Genomic DNA, 14,296 nt, shown 5'->3' with positions numbered 1-14,296 from the left:
TTGCTAGACGCTCGACATGAGTACAATTACAGACGTGCGAAGATGCGGCTATGCTACAGTGGCGATGATACGCCTTGAATGGATGAAACCGAGTTCATGCAAATGCCAGCTTCCGAGCGATTCTCTTCCTCTCCATGATCTCGTCCTCTTTCAGCTGTCTCTTGGAACCGCCAGGTCCAGCACTGGCGCCATTCGCCGCACCTCGTAACCGTACAGCATCACTGCCGGCCGCCGCTTGCCTGCGCGCGTTATTCACACCCGAGTCCGACAGGAGCAGATGGTCGGCTGTCTTGTCGTTCGTGGCGGATGAGAGGGAGGACTTGATGGGCAGCATCGTGTAGTGCGTCGGCGCGGGCGCATTGCGGAAGTAGGCGTGCAGCAGCGCTTCGTCTGCTGTGATACGTGAGTGGGGGTTGAAGGTGAGGCAGCGCGAAAGTAGATCGAGCGTGTCTGCATTTGCGGCGGTGAATAGCATGCTCATGTGCTGCTTCGGGAACTTCTCTATCTGCACATAGTCTGGCAGATGTTTCATGTCCTGCAGGAAAGAAATGCAGGATAAATTGTAAGGCTGAGCGCTGAATGTTTCTGATTCAATCACTTGCGAGACACGTACTGGCCAGTCTTGATCTGTCGGTGTTCCCAGTGCTCTGCAGATTTTTGTAAGCTGCTCAAGGTCGCTTTCTCCCGGTAGATATGGCGTGCGTAGCATGAGCTCTGCGAAGATGCATCCGACGCTCCAAATATCCACGGCGCCGCTGTAACTCTTACTGCCCATCAGGAGCTCCGGTGGACGGTACCATCGCGTGATGACCTGCGAGGTCATGTGTGCGAAAGGGTCGCCAAACTCGCGCGCGAGACCGAAATCGGCAATCTTGAGCTCCCCACTAGGCGAAATGAGCAAGTTATTTGGTTTCAAATCCTGCAGAGCCAGATGAACGCGTCGATGAGCGAGCAGTTCAAGCATGGAGGGGGACGTCGCAGACCTCAGTAGGCTCACTCGGTGTAGGCACCAGGACCTGTGGCAATATTCTAGCCCTCTCAAAGTCATTGCCATCCAGCTTTTGATGTCTGCAGGCGTGAAGATCAGGCTGCGATCCTTAATCAACTCTTCGAGATTCGAGCTCAGGAATTCGAGCACGAGGTTGAGCGATGGCGTCGTGCTGCCTGACGAAAAGACATCGTACATCTGTAGCGCTGCGAGTGGTTAGATAGTGGATCTTTCGTTGATTGTATGTTCATGCTATGTTCAGCGACGTACCTGAATCACATTCGGATGCTTGAGCTCTTTTAAAAACTTGACTTCCCGGATCGCCGTCACGTCCAGTCCGTCCTTGGAGCTGAGAACTTTGATCTTCTTGATTGCGACCTTGCGACCGGTGGGAAGATGCTGCGCGAGAAAGACGGAGGCATACGTTCCTTCGCCGATTTTAGCCAGCTTGGAATAGGATGACTTGATGGCATCGTTGGCCTCCGCCGGACTCAGTGCTGCATATGCTGCCGAACCAGAGATCGAATCCGAGCCGCTCGCCTCTGTGAGGGGAGCTGGGGCTGTTAGCGCATGGTCGGACGAGGTCGAGACGGCTCCAGCGCTCATGATTGCTCGAACACTTCGAAACCCGAACTGTCCCCTGATCGGGGCATTGGATGATGCAGTCTGAGCGATCCTTTGGTAACATGCAGGACGAGACTTCAGAAGTTGAGTGCGTCTTGCCTGGTCTTGCGAGCTGCGCCTTAACCTCATGATGAATCAAATGCAGGTCACGTGCATGTCTGTGGAACTAAGAGCGTTGTTGTGCCGTGGCGCCCTCATCCTGGCTCCGGCTGAAGCGGGCCTTTCATATTCCTCGCTTTCTCGCGGCTATCTGGATGATCGCAAAGAGAGGCAGAAGTGATCACAGCCAAAGCTTGGCTACTTGACCCCTCATTCTCGCTTCCTTCTCTTTTGGTTGGCCTTACCAGCAAGGTACATATGCTTGCTTGTCTTGGAATCTGCAGCACGGTACCCCTTGCCAACTGGATCAGTCATGGAGGCCGATAGGGTGGAGCACCGCTGGAGGAGGGCGTGGTCACCCTTGCCCACTGCGGCGCAGCCTCGTCATTCGGCGAGCAGGGACGACAGCGAAACACCATGGGCGCACGCAAGCAGCTCGCGTCACACTCTTCAAAACGAGGATGATACTTTGAACAGCGAGACCCGACCGATGGATGATGCATCACGAAGTGGCCCTCCTTTTACGGACCGACGGCAACGAGCACACCGACGCGTCTATCGCATCCTCTCTGTACGCGAGGGCAAGCAGCGTGATGACGGCATCGATCGCTTATCGACAAGCGGCAGGAGTCCTCCTTTACCTGTCGTGCCCGTCTGTGAAATGAACCACCGCGCTCTGGCACCCACAGATGAGGTCGACAGGCGAGATCGACGGATGGAGAGCCGCAACGACCTTAGTTCAGACTCACTGTTAGATCCGCGACATCATCTGGCCTCAGGTGACCCGCCACCTCCAAAAGCAACCATCACAGAGTCTTTGATAAAAGACAAGACCTCGTGGTCTTATGTAGTTCGGAGCGGGCTTGCTGGTGGCATTGCAGGATGCGTCGCCAAGACTGCCGTCGCACCGCTTGACAGGGTCAAGATCCTATTCCAAGCGCAAAACCCCGAGTTTGCTAAATACTCTGGCAAGATGAGCGGCGTATTCCGGGCGGCTAACGAGATTGCTCGGAGCCAGGGCGTCATGGCGCTCTTCCAAGGTCACTCGGCCACGCTGCTCAGGATCTTCCCGTACGCTGCCATCAAGTACATGGCTTACGACAAGCTCCATTTTCACTTGATGCCGACCAAGAACGACGAGACCGGCGCGCGACTCTTTTTGGCAGGCAGTGCATCTGGCGTGCTGTCTGTGTTTGTCACGTACCCACTCGAGCTCATCCGAGTCCGGCTGGCTTTCGAGACAAAGCGTAAGCGCGAATCCGGTGGTCTTTCGCGCATCATCCGGCAGATCTACACGGAGGGCTCGACGGAGGCACCCTTTTCGGGTGACGCCAGGAAGCGGGCTGGCAGGGCGGCTGCAAGTGTGACACCAGGAGCAGGTGCAGGTGCGACAGCGGGATTAGTGGGGAGCACCGCACATCTCTCTACATCTGCTCTGCAGAGGCAGGCGGTCACTGCCGGTGCGGGTCCCAATTCTCCTGTGCCGATGCCACGGACGCCGACCGTGGCCGAGATGAAATCATACGAACTGCTCACTCGGTTTCCCATGCTCAAATTTTATCGTGGATTCAGCGTGACCGTGATGGGCATGATCCCGTACGCTGGCACGAGCTTCCTCGTCTTTGGCCGCTGCAAGACGACGCTGCAGACCCTTTTTCCACCACGTGAGGATAGCGTCGCGCACGGCGGGCGGCGGGCGTGGTGGTGGCCGAGCAAGACCACGGTGGACTTGACCGCTGGCGCGCTGGCCGGCGCCATCTCGCAGACGGCTGCGTACCCATTTGAAGTCATCAGGAGGCGGCAGCAGGTCGGCGCGACGATCAGGCCCGGCAGCCTGCTCGGCATGCGCGAGACAGCCATGTGGATCTGGAGGACTTCTGGATTCAAAGGCTTCTACGTGGGTCTCAGCATTGGATTCCTCAAGGTTGTGCCGATGACCTCGATCAGGTGAGTGTTCAGTACAGGCGCCGTTGCTACTGCACATGTCGATGGTCACTGACGTGCTGCTTACTTGATGCATTTATCTAGCTTTGCTGTCTGGATGGGCATGAAGAGACAAATGGGCATCTGAGTGACCCCGACCTGGATGACGCAGATAGACATCAAATTTTTGGAATATACGCCACGGTGACGTTTCTGCATCTGTATCTTACACTTGCCTTGCACTGCTGCACAAAGCAGAGGGTACTTCTCATAGCCGCTTCAGGCCACGTTTCGCACCACTGCCGGCACTGCTCTTTTTCTTGCCTCCCGCCGCAGTGCTCTTCGCTGGAGACGACGGTTTCCGTACGACTGCGCCAGGAGCGACGAATGCATCTGCCGTAGCGCTGTTGGCATTACCGCAGCTCGGCTGTAACGGAGCCGCTATCGCTGAAGTGGAGTCGGAGAAGGTGGATGGCGTCTGTGATTGTTGATGTTTTGCAAAGCACGGTGGAATAAAAGAGGCATGGACCTTCGTCCAAAGCGTGGCGATTCGATAGTAGTCGTCGTAGCGCTGTCAATGCAAGAGGAAGGTGAGCCTTCGGACGCTCTGTTGAAGGGCCAAGGCAGAACGACAGTCGGGGCTCACCTCGTGCATCAGCTCGGAGGCTTCTTCATTCAAGGCACTGTCTGGATTCGGGTGGATGAGCAAGCTGCAGATCACATTCAAGACGTCTGTGATCCCCCAAGAAGTCTGCCAGTCCTTCTGCAGGCTGCTGACGCAGATGGCCCCTGTGCACGATACATTTGCGTGGAAAACCTTGGTCACGAAGGATGCCAGCGGCGCTTTGGCTGGCCAGCCTTGAGTAAATTCTAGAGCCACCTCGAAGAACCCGCCTGCGAACGGTGTACCGTCTGAAAAGTGCGAAGAACTGCATTAGCTCGCCTTTGATTGAGGAGGTACGGGGAGGGTGAGAGCATGCAACTGACCTGGTCCTTTTATCCAGGCCTTGAAGTTGTAGATGTCTGTCTCGTCAACCTGAAGGCGGAACAAGTCGCTGTCTTCATTGGCAAGCTTGGTGATCTCCTTGACAAGCCGACGGTGATTCTGGCTTGAAAGCGTGGCCATTGTGATTGGTCGTCTCCTCTTCAGTTGCAAGCTAGACGTGGTCACTGGCAAAACGGGAACAGCTTGTGCCTTGCAATTGAATTGGCACTGAGTGAATGCAGATGTTGTGTGTAATGGGGACCAGCACAACTGAGCCTGGCGGTTGGAGCCAGCTGTGAGAGGCAAAATAGAGGGTGAGCTAGGCGCTTAACGAGCCATCGGACTGAGACCATAGAAATGTGTTGAACTTTAAGAGAGTGTTGAAGCCAAGGTTGAAAGCGTTGATCTACGAATCGTATGTACTGGGCTGTTAGTGTAGGCGTTGATGGGAACGCCACGCGCCATCACGCCGTAAACGCCCGCAAGCCAGAGCTAGGGTTGTCGTTCCGCCCCGTAACAAGCACAACTGCTGTTCCACCATCCTCCCGTTGCCTGGTTGGTTGAACACTCAGAGCCTCGTGAGCCAAGCCATCGTCACAGCAGACAAGACGATCAGCTCCATCTGGTTCATGACTGGTTGTCCCACAGCAGACACATTAGCTCTACTCTGTGGACTGGGACATCGGCAATTCCGAATGACATAATCTTGAACGTTTCATTCATCCCGGTGGTGCGCAGTGAAGGCACATCCTCGGTTTCAGACGAAGCCGTGGACAAAGTGCAAGGACCTGATTCGCTCGATGCAAGGCACTGCGCGACGTATGACGCTGATCCAACGCTCGGATGGATCACAATCACCCGCCTGGGCGGCGGGTGCCTGTTCGCAGAGCCAGCGCCTCGACTCTGTCCGATGGTCGCCTACTGTTGTCCACCTGGCTCATCGGCTCTGCTACCAAAGGGCTCGATGATCTCAGGGTGCAGGTCAGCGTCGACAAGGCAGACTACTTTGGCAATAGCTCGACAAGCTCAAGTACAGATCCTCTCATTCCAGTCTTTTTCCGAGAACGGGTCCTGGACGAAGAAGAGATTCTTGAAAACTTGATTGTAAGTCGCAGTGCCGGCACTCAAGACAATATCGATGCTGTAAATCTGACGCTTCCCTCATATGGCGCTAGGATGCGAGGACCGGCCATGTGTACTGGACGTCACACCGGCCTAGGAGGGGCTGGTACATGTTCCTTTCTTCGCCGGCGCTACCACTAAAAACGACCATCCGGCTGCGGCCGACACAGAGTAGTCAGAGCTCTCCAAGCACACAGCTGGTGTTATCTGTCCGCTCGCAAGTCGCAACACAATTAGCAATGGGTCTGAATGCTACCATCGAAGAAGCAGCACAATGCAGACTCGAACAGAGCCATGAGACGACTGTGCGCCAGGCAGCGCAGCAGGAAGTGCAGGCATCGGCGGCGCGGATCACCTCAGTAACTAGCCCGGATCCTGAGGCCCTTGATGCAACTCATGCCCGGACATCCTCGCGAAGTGCACATGTGATGATCCGGCAAGGTACAGAAGGGCATTCAAGGAAGCGCAGCGTTGGCGGACCTCATTCACCGAATATTGGCCTGGGAAACGTAGGCGGTAGGCAGAGGGTTCTGGCGGAGGCAAGTCTGCACGCACAGCGCGAAGGAGGGCCTTCAACATCCCGCAGCCTACCGAAGATCGACATCAGTAGGAGCCTAGGTTCGAGCAGTAATTCTGCTTTTTTGCACTCACCCCAGCCTACCAGCACAAGGTCGCAATTCGACCGACCATACTCTCCCATCGAGGAACACGTACACCTCCCCGCTCCGCCGGCCCCAGCAGCGTCCGCCGAGACAGAAGCGCCTGTGCGCGAAAGTCTGCCATGCACATTTGTCGTTGTGGATGATGTAGGAGGCGCGCCTTCCCTGCGTGGCTTTCTGGCCAAGCATCACAACGCGGCGCAAAACAGCCGAACTTTGAACCAGGAAGCGGGTGGGACTCCAAAGCAGCAGGATAAGCCATCCCATAGCCGCTTGTCATGGACTCGGTATCTCTGGACCCTCGTGCCGAGCCCCATCAGGCCCGCTTTGTCCTTTGACACGGGCAAATCTTTCCGCATTGTTTGGGTCGACGCACCGCGGCTGGGCACCGCCAGCCCAACTGCGCCCACCTGGCCTACAAATCGACAGCAGTCAGGCCCCTCTTCTGATGATGGTGGTGCCCAGATCGAAGTCCTGCGCTTCGAAGATACGAGCGGCTTTTGGTTCTGGCAACCGCACACGAGCGGGCGGCTGATCCTGCATGAAGAGGCTGTGCGCGCTATCGGTGTCGATCGCAAGTTCTGGTTCGCGGTCGCGCTCAGCTATCTTGGGTTTGTCGAGGAGAAGGACGGGTACTTCGCTGCCATGCAGGCATGACCCCTGAGGCATTGCAGCAGCCTTTATTCGCGGCTTGCATAGATTGTATTCTACTACATATACACTGCGCTGCGATAGACATAGACGCGGTCATTATTTAGCATGTCTTTCCAACTCTTTAGCACGGTATCGCATATGCACAGGCATGGCTTGTCGCTATTCAGTATACTGCGTCAATGGTGTCCACTTTGTGAATCGTGCTCTTTCTAGGGACCATAACTGTCAAGAAAATCAAAAATCAATGTTTGAAGATTTAGAGATACCCCGCGACCACGGCCTAGAACATGGCTTCTCGTCGACTAATTGATCTACCGACGTGGAACCATTTGATTTGATGAAGTCTGTTTTAATCCTGACCGTGACCTCAATTTCTCACGACATCGGTCGCCTTCCGACCTATGCGCCCTTCCTTTAGGGCAATGAAAACATATCGCCCGAGATCCTCTGCGCCACATTCAAAAGGGAAGTATTGATCACGTCTCTCCTAGCGTAGTAGAAGACTAAGGAGGATACCTGGAGCGCCCTGCCTCTGAGGAAGTTAAGGACCCTACAACTCTGCTTGTTGGTTTGGGTGGCGAAAGCATAGGCGTGTGTCCGGCGCGTTGCATGTACGGTGCCGCAATATCGGCACTTGCAGCTTCAGAAGTGTTTCAAGAAGGGTTGACTTTAAGTGTGGCTGCTGAAGGTAAAGGGGGGGGGCACAATCGATGCTCCTGCTAGAAGGTGGATTTGGTAATTGCTTGTCTACCGGCACGCTGAAAGTCATCGGCTTGGGACCGTCGAGCTTGTTCGATCCATGGGAAGGTATTCAGGCAAGGCAGGCGCACTCCTCGGAGCGGTCACGCTCCCACCCAGGCTGTGCGGCGAGCTTCGAAGTGCCTCCACTTCTGTTCTGATTGCTCTTGTCGCCTTTACGCAAGAGTTTGTATATCCTCTTCTTCAATTTTCTATAAGACCTCCTAAAACTGCTCCCCGCTTTTAGTTTCGGCCGAGCCTGCCTATGCGACGCGGCGGCTGCAGGTGGGTCTGAGGTACTTCCGGACCTACCTTGAATGTTCTCCTTGCAGCCGTATACCCAAGGAGTAGCGCCTTGTTGGCAAGTGTTGAGACACGATGGTCACCACACATGGGCACTCACGTTGCTTGCGCAGCACTGGTCCACAGAGTGGTTTAGTTCCTCAGACATTGGCGTCGGACAGGCGATTTGCGGCATGGGAAAATGCGCACAAGCGGTTTCCAACGCTGCGCAAGGCAACAACAACTTTAGCAGGGCTGGATTGCATATATGGTTCGCAGCCGTGGACTTTTCTTCGTTGGTTTCAATCTCGGGTTTCCATGTGTTCGTCCTGTAGCGAAAAGATCGCTTTGAAACAGTTGAAACTACTCTCAACCAGGTCCAAGTTGTCGTCACGCTTCCGACAAGACTATCAATGTAAGCATACGAATTGTGTTCTTGGATCCTGATTCTGAATGGTTTCCCCTCTCCTCTTATTCGCATTTGGCTCTTGCAGCGGGATCATCATCGATGAGCGATGGTCGGCATGACATGATTGCACTTCGGATCATTGCCGAATGGTGCTGGCTTTTTGCTGAGCACCGTAGTGTCTTTGTGGTAAGCCCAGAGAAAGAATTTGCCTTGCATTCCGTATAAACAACCTGCTACGCATGTTGATTCGCAAACATTGTTCCCTTTGCCTGAGCTCATTCTTCTGCTGGACAACCCCAAGCTTTGTGTCAATGGCAAGAGGTAAGGTATGAATAACGCGCGGAGTAAGAACCTCGGCCATTCGCGCATTAAACTGAAGGAAGGCAAGAGATGCTGCTTGGAGATAGCTTGGGCATAGCGACCTGCGCTTGAAGCGAGGGGGAACTTGAATGAAAATGCGCCAAATCGTTTGACGAGGTACCCAAGCTACCGGCGTTTGAATGAGGTGAATCAAGGCTTGAAGTCTTTCGCCAATCAGGGCAGTTTGACGGGCCGGCGCGATGGAGGACAACTTGAGCTACATTTGCGTAAAGTGATTCTGCTACGTTTTAAGGGCGTGGAAGCCTAAAGAACAAGGTCAGATCCTCGCAGCTCATCCAAGCTTCCAGCGGTAACGGGAAACGTGCAGCCCTGTGACACAAGCGACATTGCCCAACAAGACGTGGAGAATGGAATATCTGAACAATTGAGAACATTATCTGATCTTATTCCTTGGCCTTTGGACTCTTAGGTATGGGCAGCTGTGCAAGAGCATCGGTCAGCTTCTTCCCGTACATATCCGTATTTGCTCGCTCTGCTTCTTTCCATTCCCCCTTGCTTTTGCTTCGCTTTGGTGCATCGGAGTGTTCCATATATGATGCGTCGATCGGGAAGGGAACGCGCCAATCATCCCCTAGAATCTCTTACCACTGCGATGCCAAATATGGCTCATCACTTGTGGACTGGTTTGGCGATGCGAGCGCTTCGCCTTCATCGTCGCTGACTTTGGCGGCGGGGCAGGTGGAGGCGGAGGAGGTGTGACCAATCGGCTTGGTCGCTGGAAGCAAGTCTTCAGAGGCTCGTACCATCTTGGAATCTACACTTTCATCGATACACGCGCCGAAATCACGTGAAGCCACTTATCGAAAAGCTTTGCACCTTTATTGTCGAGCTGCTCCATCAGGTGTCCGAGAAGTGACGTCACGTGATTTCGGCACATATGTTGATGTGTATGTTGATGAAAGTGTAATTTCAGAGAATGGTTGTTTCAATACCTCTCAAGGGTGTCCTGCAAAGACTTTCTTCCAGCGACCAAAGGGACCAGCTGCAGAGAACGGTCTAAGCCTTGGGCAACCTTGGTTCGGATGAACCGAATGAGCACGTTCAGGAAGGATGCACCCTAAGAACCAAGTTAACCAATTTGGTCAAACTTGATGCTTCGGGCCTAGGAGCAGACCCACAGAAAAGTGGAGCGGAACAGGGCTTGAAGCCCCTTATCAAGGGCTCAAGGTACGACGCATCAACCCTGTATTATGGTACGAAAAATCGAAAGTCGACTTCCCCGCAGTGCGGCTGTGCTTCGACTTATTCGTTTCACAGCCAGAACTGCGGACCTTACATATTACCACTCGCCCGTCAGCTATCGTTTTGCCTTCCGAGTCACATAACAGGACCCGACGCAATCGTTCTCCTTCACAATCTTACCCGAAGGTGATTCGTCAAGTAGTCATCGAGTGCTTTTCCACCATCCATAATTGCAGCATCCTTCTCGATCCACACCGGACGCGAGCGAGCTTAGCTTGTGCTATCGCATTCTTATCCATTCGGCCCGCGGTTCTTTCGGGCTGTCCCTTTGTTGATCCCCCGATTCGTTTATGTCCAATAGCCTGTCTAGCGTTCATCAAAACGACATTCAACCTCAAGCATCACAAATAATCAGCAGTCGCGACGCTCAGCATGACCTCTCTCATCACCCATATGAAGCAAGCGGATCTCCGATGGGGCCGCTGCACAAAGACCAACGCGTGCATGGCCACTTAGCTGTTCCAGATCCGCCCTCGAGTCAGCCCACTAGTGTCGACGATGCGCTCGGCCCATTGGACGATGCCTACTTTGCGCGGAAGCGAGCGGCCCTGAGGTCGCAGCACAAGGGAAAGGGAAGACCGCGGTTGAACGGCTCAGAGTCGAGCGCAGACCATCCATCCCCATCGACACGGTCGGATGTTGGCATCCAAAAGTTCGTCCATGCCTGTTCTCACCTGAACTGTGCCGACGACAAGTAGCTGACGCGTCCTCCCATTCCTTTCCAACAGCTACTTGAGATCCGCTATCGGTGAGATACCGACTGAAATCCTCGTGCGTGTTTTCTCGTACCTCGATGTCATTTCCCTCGCCCAAGTCGCGCTAGTCTGTTCGTTCTGGGCTGCAATCGTCCATGATGATGCGACTTGGCGGCTGGCCTTCGCGACTAACTTCGACGTGCAGGGTGGTGACGAGACACTGCCTACTCTTCGGCGCACTCACAAGCTTTCTTGGAAGGCTGAATATGTCCGCCGGTCCGACCTGCTGAGGAGATGGCGCAAGTCCAGGACAGCAACGATCCTCACCGATCCTCGCATTGGCCTCCTTTCTGGCATCGCGATCAGTCTACAACACAAATTCATGCTCTCCACGTCTGTTGCCAATGGCGTCGCGTCGCGTTCCGACCCTTTCACAGGGAAAGTTGCTAAAGGCATGGTTGAGGCGCTGACTGGTGAAGGTTTCGTCACCAGCGTTAGCGCCAGCGCAGTCGACGCCGATGGCTCACGAGTCGTATGGGGATTCGAGAGCGGCAATGTATGCGTCAGTTTGCTCGGGAGGCAGGGCGCCAATCCGCGCGGAATCATCAAAACTGTGTCCTTTCCAGCTCGCGACAGCCACACCGGCCCTGTCAACGATGTTGCCCTACCCTTTGCCAGCAAAAAGGGTGGCGTGCACGCACATAACCGCAGCGCGGACCGTCAAGGCCAGCGTGCAGCCAGGCTTGGCGAAGCTGGGCAAGCGTTCGTAACTGCCGGAGAAGATGGCACAGTCAGACTCTGGAGCATAAAGCTACGGGCAGCAGTCTGGGTTGGCGAAGCAACACAGGCATTGTTCCAGGAGGAAGAGGCAAGGCTTGACGATGCAAGCGAACACAATTCTCTACCTAGACAGCCTTTATCTGTACCTCTCGAAAAAGTCGACTATGACCCGACTGGCACGATCATCGCTGCTGCTCGTGACGGGACAGTACTCTGTTGGCATGGCTTCAACATGGAACTCCTGGAAAAGGGTTCGATCGCGGCAGGGCCCATCTTGTCTCCTCGGCACGTTGCTGTTTTCAGACCCAGTAAGGCAAGCCTGTACGCTCCTGCCGATCTCGTTCTAGAAGACGAAGCGGATCGTTCCGAAGGCCGCGTTTCTCTGTTGCTGCGCTTCAAAGAAGATGACGGATTCTGGCGCCATGACATTTCATTCGGGGAGAACCTGCCAATGGCTCCAAAGTTCGCAACTTGCCGCTTTGATGCGCAAGGCCAAGGTAACATAACATGTCTTCGTGCCGACTTTGACATCGGGGAGAGAACGAGCGCCAGTCCTTTGCGTTCACCTTTCGTCCGATCTGCTTCTCGACGTGGTGCGTTTGACGGTGACATTCCCGCCCTTATTCTTGGCCCATCGGCACAGGAGCTTCGGACTAGCGAAATCAAGATCACGCTTCGTGAGCGCAAATTCGTCTGCGTCGGCACTGGTACGGGGAAAGTTTTTGTGTATCCATGGGACATCAAGGGCGCAGCTAAATCCATCGGCGGGGATCAGACTTGGCTGCACTTGAGCGAGCCACAAACGCGTTGCAGCCCGTCATTTGCCCTAGAAGTCGGCGTATTCGAAGTGACTGCTCTCGACTTCAACGCGGCATTTCTTCTATGCGGCACTTCGGATGGGAGTGTCAAAGTCTTTAACGCGCTGACAGGTCAGCTGGTCCGCACGTTCGCCGACCGGGCCGCAAGTCGTCATCCCGCTCGTATGCTCGCTGCCGGCGAGCTCACCATGAGCGAAGCATTGCGATTCAGGGTGACCCAAATTATCACGACGGAGGACGCATTCGTCGCTATCATTGGTTCTCACGTGCTCGCATGGCGCTGCGAGACTGCAATGCGCTCGACACTGCGCAAGGCGGGCAAATCCAGCTCTGGCAAGTCACGCCATCCTCTGCGCAGATTGGACTCAAAAATCCAAGCACAGAATGATCTGGAAGACGAGGTTATGGAGTGTACCGAGTCCGTCCGGTCCGAGGCAGCGCGCACGCAGGCCGAATTGCGCACACAGCAGTACTGGCAGGAAGTGTCCACGCTGGACGACATGACCGAGCAGGAGGCTTTCGCGTATGCCATGATGCTCAGTCGCGATCAGCAAGAGGCCAGCGGACGCACTGGTCACGGCGGCAACGGTATCATTATCGATGATGAGGCTGAACTACAAGCGGCTCTCGATGCCATCGCTCTCTCAGAAGCAAGGACCGGGTCGCCGCACGAGGCTTCTGAAGGCGCATCGCCTGACGCATCCTTTGCGTCGTCTCCTGGACCCTCGCCTGGCTTGCAAGGCGTCTCTTCACCACGAGCCTGGCAGATCCTCGCGCATGCTGGCTCTGCTGCATCAAACACGACCGATCTCCGCAGCGGTGCTCACAGCAAGGTGCAGACTGTACAGGTGCCAAGGAGCGCACGGCGCAATGCTGCGGACTCGGCGACGCGTAGCGCTTTTGCTGAGGGTTCTGCGCTCCCTGAGATCGGCTCGCCCACCGAATGGCCTAGCGTCTCGCCTCTAAGCACCTCGCTGCGTTCGAGCTCGATGACGTCTTCAGTTTCCGCTCCGCGCTCTTTTAGTGCCTCATCACCACGGAACATGCCTTCTCCGTCGTCTGTCCCGAACTCGGCGGGTGACACGCGTTGCACGTCCTTTGCAAATGCCACTACCGCCGCCACAGGAGCAGCAGGAGGTGGAGCGGGAACGGATGCTGATAGACCGTCTTCCTCACTCGGCGCCTGGGCAGCTGGTAACCCGATTCGACAAGCTGCCGCAATGCCTTCATCGCGCGGAGTGCGTATAGCCAACTCACCGTCTTTGCTTGCGCGAGATTTACAGCGGCAGAAGCAGCAACAGCAGTATATCGGCAGCAGCGCTCCTGCTTCTCTTTTGCCTCAAAACGCCTCTCCCATGCGTGGCTCTTCTTCTGCATCGCCTGCAAATGGGAGCATGACTCTGCTCGTGGGAGTGGATGGTATGGACGATGATCTGCGGTTCGCCATCGAATTGTCGCTTGCAGAAGAAAAGTCGCGCCAACAGTCGCAAACTTGATCCGGTGCTAGCTGTTACGCCTCTATTCCGCTCATATTTCTTCATCGCTTCCTGTTCTATAACTGAAATTTATAAGTTGCGTGCATTATGTTTGTGGAGCTGCAGATTCGTCTCGGATCGCAGTGCGCTCCTTTCATGTCGTGGTTAGCTTCGGTTACAAACGGGGCCAATACTAGCTGCATGCAAGATTCTGGTGGAGCACCGGGCTCATTTCGGATCGCAGTTTGCTGCACTTGCATAGTGTGGATCGCCTTCTCTCCTGCCTGCTGCCTGCTGCAAATCTGTAGTACAATCGAATTCCCTCGGCGAGGGGCTAATGGCTCCGAAGTACAAAATTCGATGCCCCCGAGATTGGCGTGGCGCCTGTCTATTGAGTATTGCCCGAACCCCGGGCGTACTTC

General features: G+C 55.0%; 5 protein-coding genes across 5 annotated transcripts; 3 read left to right on the top strand and 2 right to left on the bottom strand.

Moving 5' to 3' along the window:
* Positions 1 to 9: 9 nt before the first annotated feature.
* K437DRAFT_273541 (putative KIN28-cyclin-dependent ser/thr protein kinase) lies at positions 10 to 1,694 on the bottom strand. Its single transcript, XM_013388518.1, has 4 exons — positions 1,259 to 1,694; positions 998 to 1,186; positions 614 to 919; positions 10 to 535 (listed from the first exon to the last, which is right to left on the bottom strand). Exons 1-4 carry the CDS (start codon positions 1,592 to 1,594, stop codon positions 95 to 97), a joined length of 1,272 nt encoding a protein of 423 aa, XP_013243972.1. The 5' UTR covers positions 1,595 to 1,694; the 3' UTR covers positions 10 to 94.
* A 732-nt stretch (positions 1,695 to 2,426) lies between these two features.
* Positions 2,427 to 3,782, top strand: K437DRAFT_222884 (mitochondrial carrier; the record flags this gene model as incomplete). The annotated part of the gene is made up of 2 exons (XM_013388517.1): positions 2,427 to 3,658; positions 3,740 to 3,782. 2 exons carry the CDS (start codon positions 2,427 to 2,429, stop codon positions 3,780 to 3,782), a joined length of 1,275 nt encoding a protein of 424 aa, XP_013243971.1.
* Positions 3,783 to 4,133: 351 nt separating this feature from the next.
* K437DRAFT_215464 (UBC-like protein) lies at positions 4,134 to 4,727 on the bottom strand (the record flags this gene model as incomplete). The annotated part of the gene is made up of 3 exons (XM_013388516.1): positions 4,134 to 4,205; positions 4,281 to 4,546; positions 4,622 to 4,727. Coding segments are annotated over 3 exons (444 nt in total), but the record flags the coding sequence as incomplete, so codon positions are not given.
* Positions 4,728 to 5,247: 520 nt separating this feature from the next.
* K437DRAFT_273538 (uncharacterized protein) lies at positions 5,248 to 7,143 on the top strand. The gene is made up of 2 exons (XM_013388515.1): positions 5,248 to 5,723; positions 5,795 to 7,143. The coding sequence occupies exons 1-2, from the start codon at positions 5,463 to 5,465 to the stop codon at positions 7,055 to 7,057; spliced, it is 1,524 nt and encodes a 507-aa protein (XP_013243969.1). The 5' UTR covers positions 5,248 to 5,462; the 3' UTR covers positions 7,058 to 7,143.
* A 3,041-nt stretch (positions 7,144 to 10,184) lies between these two features.
* K437DRAFT_273537 (uncharacterized protein) lies at positions 10,185 to 13,979 on the top strand. Its single transcript, XM_013388514.1, has 2 exons — positions 10,185 to 10,758; positions 10,835 to 13,979. Exons 1-2 carry the CDS (start codon positions 10,397 to 10,399, stop codon positions 13,893 to 13,895), a joined length of 3,423 nt encoding a protein of 1,140 aa, XP_013243968.1. The 5' UTR covers positions 10,185 to 10,396; the 3' UTR covers positions 13,896 to 13,979.
* Positions 13,980 to 14,296: the final 317 nt, after the last annotated feature.

The sequence above is a fragment of the Tilletiaria anomala genome (genome assembly GCF_000711695.1).
Source record: "Tilletiaria anomala UBC 951 chromosome Unknown K437scaffold_27, whole genome shotgun sequence".
In the NCBI taxonomy this organism is placed as follows: domain Eukaryota; kingdom Fungi; phylum Basidiomycota; class Exobasidiomycetes; order Georgefischeriales; family Tilletiariaceae; genus Tilletiaria; species Tilletiaria anomala.
The sequence above is the reverse complement of the archived record's forward strand: the minus strand, read 5'-3'. Positions and strand labels throughout refer to the sequence as shown.

Coding starts and splice junctions, on each gene's coding strand:
- K437DRAFT_273541 (XM_013388518.1), bottom strand. CDS start 1,594: ATGAGCGCTGGAGCCGTCTCGACCTCGTCCGACCATGCGCTAACAGCC. Junction 1,187..1,258: donor AGCATCCGAATGTGATTCAG/GTACGTCGCTGA, acceptor GCAGCGCTACAG/ATGTACGATGTCTTTTCGTC. Junction 536..613: donor CGACAGATCAAGACTGGCCA/GTACGTGTCTCG, acceptor TCTTTCCTGCAG/GACATGAAACATCTGCCAGA.
- K437DRAFT_273538 (XM_013388515.1), top strand. CDS start 5,463: ATGGATCACAATCACCCGCCTGGGCGGCGGGTGCCTGTTCGCAGAGCC. Junction 5,724..5,794: donor AGATTCTTGAAAACTTGATT/GTAAGTCGCAGT, acceptor ATATGGCGCTAG/GATGCGAGGACCGGCCATGT.
- K437DRAFT_273537 (XM_013388514.1), top strand. CDS start 10,397: ATGTCCAATAGCCTGTCTAGCGTTCATCAAAACGACATTCAACCTCAA. Junction 10,759..10,834: donor TCGGATGTTGGCATCCAAAA/GTTCGTCCATGC, acceptor CCTTTCCAACAG/CTACTTGAGATCCGCTATCG.